The 16,378-nt window shown below is 44.5% G+C and overlaps 1 protein-coding gene across 2 annotated transcripts in view; it reads left to right on the top strand.

The window, feature by feature from the left end:
• Nucleotides 1-16,378, top strand: part of PRKCB (protein kinase C beta) — a 401,807-nt gene that overhangs the window by 284,550 nt on the left and 100,879 nt on the right. For both annotated transcript variants that reach the window (XM_068244284.1, XM_068244283.1), the window contains exon 9: nt 12,632-12,778. In XM_068244284.1, coding sequence (XP_068100385.1) covers nt 12,632-12,778 — 147 coding nt within the window. The remainder of the gene's footprint in view (nt 1-12,631; nt 12,779-16,378) is intronic.

Here is a 16,378-nt window from a genome sequence, read left to right as displayed (position 1 = left end):
GAGGCTGGTACATTGCTTTGGATTTCCAGGCCCTGTCACAAGTCATTACCACAGGATATTTCCTTGTGGAGAGGGTGCAGCCAGGGACTCTCCTCAGCCGCTTGTCAGATCATGCTGGCTTCTCAGTTCCTTGCCTCTCCAATCCCCAGGAACATTACTCAAACAGCCGCCTCCCGGCACCCTGCCACATGACGGCCATTTGAAGTTCCTGCTCCGTTCTCAGTAGATGGTATTAACAAAAAAAATGTAGGAAAAGAGAATATCCGAAGCTTCGTCCTTGCTAAGCAGCTCCAGAGGCGTTCTTTGTTGAAGTTCCACCCGGCGCATTCGCCGCTTCCAAACCAATTTGTCTCCATGAAACCGAAGAGCAGCTTGTGACACGCAGGCTCTCGCTCGCTATGAAAGCCGAACGCGCTGTTTGAAAAAGAAATCAAAGCCGACAGAGGCCTGCGTTTCCCTCCACCATACAGTGACATTAAAAGGGATCTAGGATGCTGGAGCATTTATGTGACATTCCGAATTATTTATAGAGACTTTCTTGTTTTAGACTAATCTTGCCGAATGTCTTTGTCAGGAATTTGTGTTATTTTTTTCCCCCCTTGAAATAGTTTCATTACACAAAAAGGAAACCGTTCTCTGAAATCAGCCAAGTCGAAAAGTAATTAAGGCCGGCGACAGCTTGACTAAAACTTTTCTTTTAGGGACGTTTTTTACACTTGAGGTGTGCGTTTGCGATGCCCTTCCGCATCGCACACAATCACAAACCTATGACCCTGCAGCATAGTACGCCAACAGGGTCATGTGCATAGCGCCGCCCCTCGCCCAGTGACGTACTTCCTGCTGAACAGGAAGTACATCACGTTAATTCTCGGGTATCCCTCTAGTATTCCTGTTGTTCCACACATGCGAGTCGCAACGCCACTGCCAACTTTTTTTTAAAAGGTATTCATTGTCCATTGACTTGCATCACTTCCACTGCCACAGAAGTCCGGCAGTAACACACTGATGACTGTGTGGCGGCAGATCGGGAACTTCTGGTGCAATGCGTCGCGGTAAGTGAGCTAGGCCCCCATTACCTTGCATTACCCTGCGGTAAAACAGGGTAATGCAGGTATGTCAAACCGGTCCTACGAAGGCCGAGATCCTCACACATTTTTGATACAGCTCAAATAAATTGATGGGTCTGAATCAGGAAAGGTGTGGTCCATCAGGTAGAACACATTCCTCTCTCTCTCAGTCCATCCTAAACACTGGCATGGATCTGGCCCTGCAGGCCTGGAGTTCGACACATGGGGTAATGCAATGCACACTTGCAATATTAGTGTAAAAGGGGCCTTAATCTTGGCTTGAGTGGGGAACTTCCATCAGGGTTTTATGTCTGTCGGCGTGTCCTCAATGAGTGGCTTTCCCCCATTTCACACTGGCTGTAAAGAGTGATAGGGAATATGTATAAAAATAAAACCTTGGTTTGCGAGCATAATTCATTCTGGAACCATGCTCCTAATCCAAAGCACTCTTATATCAAAGCAAATTTCCCCATTAAAAAATTAATGTAAATTCAAGTGATTCGTTCCACAATCCAAATACATTTATAGAAAAAAAGTCATACAAAGTACTGTACCTTAAAAATGTAAAAAAAAGACTTTCATTATAACTAACAGAATCATTGGTCTCTGTTGGATCGCCTCAACCTTGTTTCTTTCATGTGGCAATGAGACATTGAACAGTCACTACACTCTGATCCTCCAGCGTCAGAGAGAATCATTGGCTCAGTTCTGATGACTTGACGCATACGTTCTGTTCTTGAATATCAGGACGTTGCTTGCTTATTAAGTCAAAATTTTGTAATTTTTGCTTGTTTTACAAAGCGCTCTTACATGGGGGGTACTTACATGGGGCTTTCTCCAGCCTCCTGGCTCCTCTCCTGGTCTTGCTGCAGAATACACCACCGGCGACACCCAGGCCGAGAGTCGGGCTGACACATCATCCCGGCAGCTGTTGTGATAGTATTGAGCATGCGCAGTTTAGAGCTATAAAACCGCGCATGCACAGTACTGTCACGCCGGCCGGCGTGATGATGCGTTGCAACTGGCGTGATAACGCGTAGCGTCACCGCTAAGGAAGTGTCAGCCCGACACTCGGCCCGGGTGTCACCCATGGTGTATTCTGCAACGTGACCCAGAGGGGAGCCAGGAGGACGCCGGGGAACTCCCAATCTATGGTGGGCTGGAGAAAGCCCCAGGTAAGTACGGATTTTGTTTTTTTACTGCTCAGGGTCCCTTTAAATCTTTAAAGTGAATGGGAACCGCATTTAAAAAAATGAGACCGATGCTTACCCAAGGAGAGGGAAGGCTTTGGGTCCTATAGAGCCTTCCGGCTCCTCTCCTGGTCCCCTCGTTCCAGTGCTGGCTCGCCCGGTAGCAGTATTTGACTAATTTAGTCAAATACTGCTTTACCCGGCCGAAGGAGGCTTCAGAAGTCTTCAGGGAGCTCGAATGCTCCTAAAGAAGGGTGGCCCTGTACTACGCCTGCGCAAGCACGCTCTCTTGCACGGTCACGCCTGTGCAGTATGGAGCCGCACGTCTTCGGGAGGACACGGCTCCCGAAGACTTCCAAATACCCTTTCGGTGGGGGATTGAAACGGGGGGGAGCCAGCACAGGATAGAAAGCACCAAGAGAGGAGACGGAAGGCTCTATACGACCCAGAGCCTTCCCTCTCCTTAGGTAAGTATTTGCTTCATTTTTTAAAAAATGCGGTTCCCATTCACTTTAAAGCGGTAGAAAACCCTGACATAATATTCAATAAAAACATGTTTTCCTACTTTTTATATGCCATACGGTTAGCATATTTGCTTTTGTGCAGAAGTATTATTATTCATTTAGAAATTATACGTTCCTAAAGTACACTTATTTTACGCTGAGAGCTGACTTTGCATTTTATTTATAACTGCTTTATTCATCCTCTAACTTAATTAGAAGTTTAATCAGAAGTCCATCATGCGAAATTCCATTTATTTCAGTAATTCAACTTAAAAGGTAAAACTAATATATGAAATAGACTTATTACATGTAAAGCAAGATATTTCAAGCCTTTGTTATCATTTTGATGATTATGGCTTACAGCTTATAAAAACCCCCCAAATCAAAATCTCTGAAAATTAGAATATTGTGAAAATGTTCAATATTCTAGGATGAAAGTGTCAGTCTCTAATCAGCTAATTCATCCAAAACATCTGCAACAAAGCGTTCCTATTTCATATATTATGTTCACCTTTTAAGTTGAATTACAGAAATAAATGGACTTTTGCACGATATTCAAATTTTTTGAGTTTCACCTTTATTTAAGGAAAAAATTCACATTATGAGTAAATTTGATACATTATGAATATTTTTCTGAGCAAAAATGTGTAGCCCTTGACTACTAGAATGAGCCTGGAAATAAGAGTGTCAGGATGGGGACTTGGACTATTGCTTGGGCCCAGGATATAGGAGGCCAGATGGACATGAAAACAAAGGGACATAGGAAATACTGTGTTTCCTCAGGCACTTGACAGGTGCTACGAGCTTCCTCACATAGAGCAACAAGAAGGCCCAGCAGCTGGAACTTTCAAAAGTTCCTCTGTGCACCAGCAGGTGGAGCATGCCAGTGTCTGTGGGCATGAAAGGAACAGTGAAGCAGAAAGTATCCTGGATCAGGGCACAATCGGAGATGCAGACCAGGACCGTATAGAGCTGGCATACCCAGCAAACCAGCAGGAAACGGCAGAATCTGCAGTACAGCACAGAGCCCCAAATCACAGCACAGGTTTATAACATGGCGTAATGCCTAAAGCTGTCCTAATATGGTTGATAAACATGAAGAAGCAAGCATGCTTAATGTGAAAAGCTCTGAAGAATTATCTGGCGTTGCGTAAATAAATACCTTGAAACACAGCAAGGAAATTGTAGCCTCCTTATCTAGTTATAATTTACATAATTCAGGTTAAAAATGTTTTCCTATCATTAAACAGAGTGAGATTGCATCAGAGCGTGTTGTGCTGTCAGGCGCTGCCTTCGCCGGCTCATCCTCTGCAGGTGACCTTGAAAGGTGGGTGCAGACGGGTCTGCAATAACCAATTAGCCAGAGCTGTGACTACGAGATTGCTCGGGAGCCTGTTATCTGCCGGAGCTGCGAGCGACCAACAAATTGAAGCGCTCGGAATCAGGCTAATGGAATTTCATGGCAGACTGAACCCTTCTCCTGCCTCCCCCCCCCCCCCCCCTCCTCCGCACTATGCAGCCAAACTTCAGAAAAATTAAAACAGAGCTAAACAGGACTCTGGCGTGTCCACAGCCCTGAGAAAGCCAATTACATTCCCGTGGAGGCAATTAGAGGGGCACAGCGGGGGACGGCAAACTTCTTAACAGGACAGTGATCCACTGACGTTTACGCGTTTCATATGGAAGAGATGGCACGGCTAGAAAGTGAACATCAATATGGATGGTCTGTTTTTTTTTTCCCTCTGCAGTGGATTTTTTCTTTTCTGATCTCATAAAATTGTGACACTTTTTAATGATAAATCCATAAATATACATAAGCCTTTCCAGCTAGCTAAGTAAGACAGGATGTGGCATGCAGGATTCTGTAACCCATAGCTACCCAATTAGAATTTGCCTTATGCCTGGTACACGCATCCAATTTTGATTAGTCAGTCATTGGCCAATCTCACCACTCGCATGTAGTGTTGAGAGCTTACCCACACAATCACATTGTTCATAGTGTTCAAATGTATAGTGTTCAAAATCTGTTGGCCCTCGTATCATGTGGCGGGAGTAAAATTGGCAAAGTAAAATTGGATATGTGTATGCAACCTACACGTGGCCGCACATGATACAGTATAAACTGTAGGGAACTGTGATTATATGGCAGACATCAATAAGCTTGTCAGTATTCGGGGTGCTACCTACATGGGATCTAGCGAGTGTGCGAGTGGATGCTGCTGGGAGAGGTGAATGAAATATTTACACAAACTAGATTCCAGAGAGACCATATTTTTACAGGGTCACCCCAAGCTGCTTGGTAACTCGGTTGTACTATCCAATCCCTATCCCATGCAGCCATATCAATCCCTGCCATGTACTGATGAGGACCAAAGTCCGAAACAGGCTGTCTACATGTGGGGTTGATGTGACTGTGTACATTTTTAAAGCTATAGGCTTGCTGTACACCAGCGGTTCTGGATGCTAGCCTGGCATGAAGAGATCATTTGCATGTTCAGTAGTGGTGCATTGTGGGTAACCACAAATGTTTAGTTGAAGTTTTAAAAAACAAAAACTGCCACTTACCTGGGGCTTCTATCGGCCTCCTGCAGCTGGAATGTCCTGCGCCATCCTCCTCCGATGCGCTGTTCCCCGACACCGGTGTAATTATTCGTCTAATTAAACTAATAGAAGTGTGGCTGCGTGGCCGTGCATGTGCTCGCTCCTGCGCACGTCAGCGGGAGCTTACAGCGCACGTGCAGTACAGGAAAACTTTGTACTGCCACGGCTACGCAGCCGCACTTCTATTCGTCTAGTTAGACGAATAATTACACCGGGACTGGCGGTGGGAACTGCGCATCGGAGGACGGCGCGGGACATTCCACCGCAGGGGTCTGATAGAAGCCCCAGGTAAGTGGCAGTTTTTGTTTTTTAAAACTTCAAGAGAACCCCTTTAACCTCTTGAGGACCATGGTGGTAAACCCCCCCCCCCCCTTTTCTCCCCACCAACAGAGCTCTCTGTTGGTGAGGTCTGATCGCCCCCCCTGTGTTTATTTTTTTTTGTTCTAAATATTTGTTTGTTTGTTTTTTAAATATTTTTTGACATTTTCTTTTTTTTTTTCTTTTCTAAATCCCCTCCCTCCCCCCAGCCGGCCAATCATGGTGATCGGCTGTCATAGGCTTCTGCCTATGAGAGCCGATCGCTCTCTTGTCCCCCATGGGGACAGCCGTGTCACATGGCTGTCCCCAGTGCAGCGCTGCTGCTGATCGCAGCGCTGCACATGTAAATACACGGCGGTTTCGCCGTGTAACAGTCTCCCGAGCGGCAATCGCCGCTCGGAGACTGAAGGCGGAGCTCAGCTCCGCCCACCAAGCGGGAGATGCGCGCGCACCGTGCGCGCGATCTCCCGTAAACTGCTGCCCCAGGACTTTCCGCCAATTGGCGTTAGCTGGTCCTGGGGCTGCCGCCGCGGCCACGCCTGCTGGCGTGACGCGGGCGGCAAGCTGAATTATTGCTAGTTTCCTTCTGTTTTAAGAAGGCAAATCACACCGGGCATATTTTTACAGATTTATTTATTTTTGCGAGGATTTTGCTTAAAGAGAACCTGAAGTGAGAGGCTGTCATATATTTTTTTTTTTTCCCTTTAAACCGTTTCAGTTGCCTGGCAGCCCTGCTGATTTATTTGGCCTCAGTAGTGTCTGAATCACACCAGAAACAAGCATTCAGCTAACCTTATCAGATTTGACAAAATTGCCAAACGCCTGATCTGCTGCATGCTTGTTCAGGGTCTAATGCTGGATACACACGGTGTGTTCCCGCACTCGATGCGCCGCTCGATTCCCGACGATTCGCGGCCGCTCGATTATTTCCGACATGTCCGATTCGCGTTTCGATGGATCGTTAGGTCAATTTGGCATACCTTAACTTGACAATCGACCTAACAATCATCATCATCGAAATGCGCTCAGAAATGCTCGGAAATAATCGAGCGGCCGGGAATCGAGCGGCGCATCGAGTGCAGGAAAGCACCGTGTGTATCCAGCATTACATTTAAAAGTAAAAAGATTAGGTAGAATCAATTTTTTTTTAGTAATGAGTCACATTGCTAGCAGGGCTGTGGAGTCGGTCCAAAAATCCACCGACTCCGACTCCTCAGTTTAGGATTCCTCCGACTCCACGACTCCGACTCCTCTAATTTGCATATTACAATTTTGTTGATTAAAAGTATGTAACATGAAATTCGTCTCTTAACTGCCAACACTTAGGAATTTTACAAGACAAGTGAAGTGAGAAGGATATGTAGACTACTATATTTATTCCCTTTAGACTAAAACTAGTCCTTGGTAAGAGTACTTGTAAAAGGTACAAACCGGAACAAAGAACATCTATCAGGCCCTAGGCAATGTAAGTGTGGGTACATGTAAGAATGATGTGCAGGTACTCTGCAGGGGAATGAGGAGATTGTAAACAGACAACACCTCTGTGTTCAATGTGCACAGCATTCTCAGTGGATTCCCTGCAGCTCTGTGGGGAGTGCACATGTAGAGTATAGTACTACTGTGTAACAAAGTAAACATGAGACAGATGAAATTAAAGTTTTATACATACCTGGGGCTTCCTCCAGCTGCCTTCAGGATAATCAGTCCCTCGTTGTCTTCCTCCACAACCTGGATCTTCTGCTATGAGTCCAGGTACTTGAGCCAGTCAGGCGTAGTGCGCATGCACACACTCCGCCGCCAGGAGCATACTACACCTGTGCAGCACTATTGCGCAGGTGCAGAATGTTCCTGGCTGTGGGAGCGGCATGCGGCCGGATAGCGCTGACTGGCTGAATTACCAGGACTCATAGCAGAAGATCCGGGTGGTGGAGGACAGCGAGGGACTGATTAGCCTGAAGGGGGCTGGAGGAAGCCCCAGGTATGTATAAAACTTTACTTTTCATCCGTCTGTTACCCTTTAATTTGTAGACACCAAACCAAATTTTAATAACATATCACATTATTTGATTTCATCAGCAAAGGGAGTGCATACATTTGCATAAATCAGCATCAATGCAGAATTATTTCCATCTCGTTGACCATCTCTATTAGTGACACAGCTACACATCAGGCTTTATTCTTACAGCATAGATGTTATTTAGTATATATAAGAGATTCCTGTGTACACATCATATACAGTCACAATCAAATATGCATATCTGACCTTAAAAATACGGGGACTGCTTTATTGAAGCAGCACAAGTAACTAATTTTGATTGGTTTATTTCATTTTTGTGGACTAAGCACAGCTATTACTGTATATATACTGTATATATACATTATTTTTAATGACTATTATCTGAGAAATAGAACATTTTATCATATTTTCTATTTTAATTACAGTTACAAATTCATTAGGAGTCGGAGTCGGTGCATTTTTTCCCGACTCCGACTCCAGGCATCCAAAATTGCCCGACTCCACGACTCCGACTCCACAGCCCTGATTGCTAGTATGCATATTTAACGTGCTATTGAAATGCCCTGGGGGCTAAAAATTGCTGCTCGGTTCACTATAAGGCTGCGGGTAAGAAGTGGGTTAAAGGGACACTATGGCGAAAAATTGTAACATTTAAAATATGTGCAAACATAGACAAATAAGAAGTATGTTTTTTTCCAGAGTAAAATGAGCCATAAATTACTTTTCTCCTATGTTGCTGTCACTTATGGTAGGCAGTAGAAATCTGACAGAAGCGACAGGTTTTGGACTAGCCCATCTCTTCATGGGGGATTCTCAGCAAGGCTTTTATTCTTTACTAGCTGGTTGCCCGGGTATGTATTTGGCTGGTGTCGGCTCCACCTACTTTTTCTAACCCTAACACACAATTACTTAATGACCAAGTTTGTGAGCTTTGTAGTCTTTGGCATCAATAATTTGCATTTAAATGAAAAAATCTGATGGGTTATTTGTGGCTCCACCCCCTTTTCTGAATTTGAACCCCAGTCACCCAATGACCAACTGTACCAGGTTTAAGGCCTGTGCCATTAACAGTGCAAGAATAGTAGCAATTATTGCCTTGAAAAGCAATAGGTGAAGCTTTATACACTTTTGTAGGCTCCACCCACTTTTCTGAATATTAATCCCATTCACTGAGTGGCCAACTGTGCAAAGTTTAAGAACCCTCCCATTCCCAGTGAAATTTGTATTTGTCTCCACCCACTGATGACCCGGCGTAGCCTGGGTATGGATTTGACTGGTGTTGGTTCCGCCCACTTCTTCTAACCTTAACGCACAAACACTCAATGACCAAGTTTGTGAGTTTTGGGGTCTTTAGCATCAATGATTTTTATATTCCCATAGAAATTAAACAAATCAGATTGGCTGTTTGTGGCTCTGCCCCTCTCCAGCATTTAAACCCCAGTCACCCAATGACCAACTGTAGCAGGTTTGAGGCATCTGCTATTACCAGTGTAAAAATGGCAGCAATTTAAATATTCCCCTTGAAAATCAACAGGTGAATTTTGATTGGCTATTATAGGCTCCACCCACTTCCCTGAATATTAATCTCAGTCACCCAGTGACCATCTGTGCAAAGTTTGGGAACCCTGCCAATAAGTGTAAGAAGGCCTGCAGTCTATATCTTCCAAGTGAAATTTGGTTTTGGCTCCGCCTACTTTTTGTAACCTGGACATACAGTCACTCAATGACCAAGTTTGTGAGCTTTGGGGTCCTTGGCATCAATAATTTGTATTTTTCCAAGTAATGAAACGGTTTGTGGCTCTGTCCCCTTTTCTGAATTTGAACCCCAATGACTAACTGTACCAGGTTTGAGGCTTGTGCCATTAACAGTGCAAGAATGGCAGCAGTTTTAATATTCCCCTTTAAAATCAACAGGTGATTTTGATTGGCTTTTTTAGGCTCCACCCACTTTTCTGAATATTAATCCCAGTCACCCAGTAACCAACTGTGCAAAGTTTGAGAACCCTGCCATTAACAGTGAAAATGGGCTGCAGTTTACAATTTCCCTGAAAAATCTGTTTTTGACACACAGTCACTACTCAAAGACCAAGTGTGTGAGCTTTTGTGTTCCTGGCATCAAAATTGTGTGAATGGAAGCAGTTTATCCAAAAAAAATCAAATCTGATTGGCTGTTTGTGGCTCCTCCCCTTTAGTGAATTTGAACCCCAGTCACAAGATGACCGACTGTAGCAGGTTTGAGGCCTCTGCCATTTACAGTGTAAGAATGACAGCAGTTTCAATATTCCCCTTGAAAATCAATAGATGAATTTTGATTGGCTCTTTTAGGCTCCACCTACTTTTCCGAATATTAATCCTAGACCCCCAGTGACAAACTGTGTCAAGTTTGAGAACCCTGCCATTAACAGTGTAAGAATAGCTGCAATTTATATTTTCCCATGTAAAAAGTTAGTTGTTTTTGTCTCTGCCCACTATTTCTAACCTTGACATACAGTCACTCAATGACCAAGTTTTATGAGCTGTGGGGTCTTTGGCATCAATAAGTTGCATTTTAACATTGAAATTAAACAAATCTGATTGGCTGTTGTTGCGGTTTTTGGCCCACTCCCTTTTCAGAATTTAAACCCCAGTCTCCCAGTGACTGACTGTACCAGATTTGAGGCCTCTGCCATTAAGAGTGTATGAATTGAATGGCAGTAATGTAAATAATCCCCTTGAAAATCAAAAGGTGAATTTTGATTGGCTGCTGTAGGCTCCACCCACTTTCCTGAATATTAGTCACAGTCACCCAGTGGCCAACTGTGTCAAGTTTAAGAACCCTGCCAATAACAAAATGGCTGAAATCGATCTAAAAAATCTGATTGGCTGTTTGTGGCTCCACCCACTTATGTGAATTTGGACCCCAGTCACTGACTGTATCAGGTTTGAGACCTCTGCCATTACCAGTGTAAGAATGGTAGCAATGTAAATGTTCCCCCTTGAAAATCAATAGGTGAATTTTGATTGGCTATTTTTAGGCTCCACCCACATTTCTGAATATTAATCCCAGTCACCCAGTGGCCAATTGTGTCAAGTTTGGGAACCCTGCCATGTAAAAAAAATTAAGTTGTTGGCGCTGCACACTTTTTCTAACCTTAACATACAGTCACTCAATTATCAAGTTTATCAGCTTTGGGGTCCTTGATATCAATATTTTGTATATTCCCATTGAAAAATAAACAAATCTGATTGGCTCCGCCCCATTTCTAAATTTGAACCCTAATCACCCAGTGACCAACTGTACCAGGTTTGAGGCATCTGCTATTAACAGTATAAGAATGATAGCAGCTTAAATATTCCCTTTGAAAATCGAAAGGTGATTTTTTTATTGGCTGTTGTAGGCTCCACCTACCTTCCAAATTCTTAATCTCATTCTCCCAGTGACCAACTGTGCAAAGTTTGAGAACACTGCCATTAACGGTGTAAGAATGGCTACAGTTTTTTTCCTAGTAAAATTAGTTTTTGGCTCCGCCCAGTTTTTGTAACCTGGACACACAGTCACTCAATGACCAAGTTTGTGAGCTTTCAGGTTCCTGGCATCAAAAATATGTGAATGGAAGCAGTTTATCCACCAAGGAAATCTGATTGGCTGTTTGTGGCCCCGCCCCTTTTGTGAATTTGGACCCCAGTCACCCAAAGACCGACTGTAGCAAGTTTGAAGCCTCTGCCATTAACAGTGTAAGAATGGCAGCAGTTTACATATTCCGCTTGAAAATCAATAGGTGAATTTTGATTGGCTGTTGTAGGCTCCACCCACTTTCTTGAATCTTAATCGCATTCACCCAGTGACCAACTGTGGCAAGTTTGAGAACCCTGCGATTAACAGTCTAGGAATGGTTGCAGTTTACATTTTCCCATTTAAAATGAATGGCTGAAATTTGGCTGTTTTATGCTCCGCCCACTTTTCCTGGATTTGTAACCTCGGTCACCAAGTGACCAACTGTGCCATGTGTGGGGACTCTGGCTTGATTACTGTGAGAATGGCAGCCTTTTACATTTTTTCCATTGACTTGAAGGGGTGAAATCTGATTGGCTGTTTGTAGCTCCGCCCACGTGTGCAGGGGGCCACGAGACCCCCAGAACATATCATCCCAGGTAGTAAGGGATCTGTATACCAAGTTTCGTTTACATTGGTCAAGGCGTTTTCGCCACACACACACACACCTTAAAGAAAAAACATTTTTGTTGCAGCTGATACAGCTATTGTAATATCTGCAGTGTGTCTACTTCCTGCATTGTTTCTGTTGCTTAAAATATTGTCTGACCTATACGTGGCCTGCTTATTATCTCTCTTCATACTACAGAGAGAAAACTTATCTATGTGTTGAACTTATTTCTCCTGAATGCCTAGTCTAGACCAGTCCAACAAGGACATGTCTGGGGGCACCTGATATTCAGCATCACAGGGCAAAATGACCACCGAGCATGGACTGTCTTGCCATTTTGACATCATTAATGCTGAGTTGAAGCATAAAATGGATGGAATGGAATGGATGGCAATTGACAGCTTCTCTCATGTCGGACCCTTGTTGGATTATAACACCTTCATTGAAAAGGAATTTTAAAACATTCCTGCAGAGAACAACTTCTGAGAGCAGGAGATAGAAAGGTCAATAGTTCAGGTCATTTTTAGGAGTAGGAGGATAGATTAAATTGTTTCTCGCCAGTTTTATTTTCACTTTGGGTCTACTTTAAGGTAGGAAAAAAACATAATTTTAAAATGAGGTTATAGTTTTGTAACACTTCATTTGAGTTCCACAACAAGAACATTATCCCTGTAGGCGGCAAAGAACATTTAGGCCGTGTGAATAGGCAAGGTCTTCATGTCGATATTACATTAACGCTGTTGTTAACCTTGCTATTGCCTTTTGTCTCACCATCAGCTTGTTTTCCTTGCAGAGAGCCAAAATCGGGCCCAGCTCCAAAACTGCAGAAGAGAAAGTAGGAAATCCTGTGGCCAAAATTGACAGCAATGGCACCAGAGACCGTGTCAAAGTGTCAGATTTCAACTTCCTCAAAGTTCTGGGCAAAGGAAGCTTTGGGAAGGTGAGTAACCTCTCACAAGGTGAGATCATATAATGCCAACGTAAACATACAAATAAACCTTTCACAAAATTGGACGGTAATGACTATAATGTATGATCAGAGGCTACCACTAAAACTGCAGGTCACTATGGTTGCTACTAGTGAAGAGTCAGACTTAGGAGGTCAAAGTGAAAGTAGAGTGAGTTGAGCATCTAGGTCTTTTGCATGCCTTCCCGGACCGCCATACTGAGATGCAACTCCACTAGAGAGCCACCTGTCCACCACCCATGCCGTGCGTTAGCAAGCACCCGGCCGGTGGACAGCAGCAGTTGACGGGTGGTGAATTCACCCCCTTCAGCTGCTCATTAAAATCACTTAAAAAGTGGAGCGCTACATATCAGTCACACTGCAACTCACACTCCCAGCAACCACCCATACATAGGTACCGGTACCATAGGTGACTTGGGAGAGGGACGGAGGAAAGCAACAGGTGAACTGAATGAGTCCAGATTCGCTAGGCTCTATTGTCACAGAGACCAGGCATATAAGAGGCTGTCAGCGGCTGCCTTCACCTACATGTGCAGGACTCTACCAATTTAGAGTCTTACCGCCCTCTATGAAGCTCCTGGAAGACGCAGATTTTTTTCCCTCAATCTTCGCCGGGCCTCAATCCAAAGATTTGGAGAGGTTCCCTGGATCCACGGGCTATCAGCGTGCACGCTAAGCTTAAGGTCTCTCGTCGGCTAGCCAGACTCTGGAGCGCTCCAGGATTCAGCGTGGGATTCGGCCCCGCCCACCGACACATCTATGGGTGCGGCCTGCACACCTGCCTATGCCTGTTTACATCTGGGCCTGTGGGAACGCCCGGATGTCTATACTTTAGAAATGTTTGGAAAATAAGTACATGTTTGGCTCAGGTATATGAATGATGTGCTGGTGGTAAGGAGGGGTGGGGAAGAGAGGTTGGAAGTTTTTGTAGATCTTCTGAATCAGAATCAGCGGAACATCAATCTCACCTATGTGTGGAGCCGGTCTGGTATCTCCTTCCTTGACCTGTGAATATGGATGGAGGGACGAAGCCTATTAACTAGGACCTTCCGTAAACCAACTGCGGGCATTACCCTTCTCCTTGCCACCAGCCATCATCCATGCAGTCTGAAAGACGGCATACCTACGGGTCAATTTTTGCGGATTCGCCGTAACTGCTCGCGGGAGAGTGACTTTGAGTTGGAAGCTAGAGAAATGTACGGTCGTTTCCTTGATAGAGGGTATAGACACGAGACTTTGTGTTCCGGTATGGACAGGGCCATAAACGTGTCCCGACAGACACTTTTGGGTGGAGGGGTGGGGCGAAGGGAAAAAGAGGGATATCTAGCCTTTTGTGCTTTATTAGCGCCTATAATGCCCAGTGGTCTAAAATACGGGAAATTTTGGGACGGCATTGGCCGGTCTTAATGACAGATGCTGAGATTTCGAAAGTTGTGGCTTAAAGGCCTTTAATGGTAGCCCTGAGGGCACCTAGATTACGTGATGTATTAGTTCACTCCCAGGTACCAGCTAAAATAAATAATATGTGGTTAGGAGGTAAACCTCCAAATGGTATGTTTAGGTGTGGTGGATGCTCGGTATGTCCGTTCGTAGATGTGACCAAGACTTTCCTGAACTTAACAGGTGACAGGGAGTGGGAGATAGAGAATTTTATAAATTGCATTTCGGAGTGGGTTGTGTATCAACTTACCTGTCCGTGTAAAAAAATCTATGTAGGTATGACTACTAAACGTTTAAAGGAGTCATCAGGGCAATTCTAGTAAAATGAGTGGTACTTACCGGGGGCTTCCTCCAGCCCCAAGCTCCCAGGACCTCCCTCGCCTGCGCGATCGGCACTGTCAATCACCGCCACGTGGGCCGGAGCGGACTGCGCAGGCGCAGAACTACTGCGCCTGCGCAGTCCGCTCCTGCCCATGTGGCGGTGATTGACAGCGCCGATGACGCAGTACAGAGCAACCTCCAGGTCGCTCTGACATCATCGCTGGGGACCGGGTCGGAGCTCCGGCGAACGGCTGCGGGCAGAGCTGCGGCGAGGGAGGTCCTGGGAGCTTCGGGCTGGAGGAAGCCCCCGGTAAGTACCACTCATTTTACTAGAATTGCCCTGATGACTCCTTTAAAGAAACGGATTGGACAACCTCTAAGTGACATAAGATGTGGCAGGCAGAAGAATGGGAAATTCAGGAGCAATGTGGCAGAACATTTTGGGGAGGTACACCAAAGTGACCCAACTGGACTGAAATTCAGAGGTATATATAAACTACCGGACAGAGGGAGAGGGGGTGATAGGGAGAAGGCTCTCCTCCAAAAAGAAAGCTGGTGGATATACAGTGGTTTGCAAAAGTATTCGCCCCCCTTGAAGTTTTCCACATTTTGTCATATTACTGCCACAAATATGAATCAGTTTTATTGGAATTCCACGTGAAAGGCCAATACAAAGTGGTGTACACGTAAGAACAAAGTGGAACGAAAATCATACATGATTCCAAACATTTAAGGAAAAAAAATAACTGCAAAGTGGAGTGTGCATAATTATTCAGCTCCCTGAGTCAATACTTTGTTGAACCATCTTTTGCTGCAATTACAGCTGCCAGTCTTTTAGGGTATTGTCTCATTCCATTGTTGCCCTGGCTTTATGTTTAGGGTCATTGTCCTGCTGGAAGGTGAACCTCCGCCCCAGTCTCAAGTCTTTTGCAGACTCCAAGAGGTTTTCTTCCAAGATTGCCCTGTATTTGGCTCCATCCATCTTCCCATCAACTCTGACCAGCTTCCCTGTCCCTGCTGAAGAGAAGCACCCCCCGAGCATGATGCTGCCACCACCATATTTGACAGTGGGGATGGTGTGTTCAGAGTGATGTACAGTTTTCCAGCAGCTTCATAGAGGGCAGTAAGACTCTAAATTGGTAAGTCCTGCACATGCAGGTGAAGGCAGCCATAATACATTTGCCACTGACAGCCTATTATATGCCCAGTCTCCGTGACAATAGAGCGTAGCGAATCTGGACTCATTCAGTTCACCTGTTGCTTTCCTCCGCCCCTCTCCCATGCATTGTAGGAAGCCAAGTCACCTATGGTACCGGTACCTATGTATGGGTGGTTGTTGGGAGTGTGAGTTGCAGTGTGACTGTGATATGGAGCGCTCCACTTTTTAAGTGATTTTAACTTTGGTCATTTTCTAGCGTTGTTTATGTACTAATAAAGATTGCTATTTACACTTTAATACCTGTGGAGTGATGGCGCTATATCTCGGTTTTGAAAGCATACTTCAATGAATGTGGCATTGAGCAAAAACAATAAAACAGTAGAAACAGTAAAAAAAAAAGTAGATTTAAATATATAATAAAACTGTGTAACAGTCTTAAAAAGTCATTTTTAGAAGCAGGATAGATACAATTGTTTATTTCATTAGTTTATTTTCACCTCGAGTGTCCTTTAAATGTTGTAATAACTGTGACAAATTAGCAAATAAAATGTGTGGGTTTTATCTACAGTCGCCCATTTTATTTTAAAGTTCTAGTGTCTGAAAACTAAGAAATCATTAATTTTTTTTCAATTTTTGCTCTTTTTATTGTCATT

The sequence above is a fragment of the Hyperolius riggenbachi genome, chromosome 7 (assembly GCF_040937935.1).
Source record: "Hyperolius riggenbachi isolate aHypRig1 chromosome 7, aHypRig1.pri, whole genome shotgun sequence".
NCBI lineage: Eukaryota > Metazoa > Chordata > Amphibia > Anura > Hyperoliidae > Hyperolius > Hyperolius riggenbachi.
This window is presented reverse-complemented; position numbering and strand designations above follow the sequence as displayed.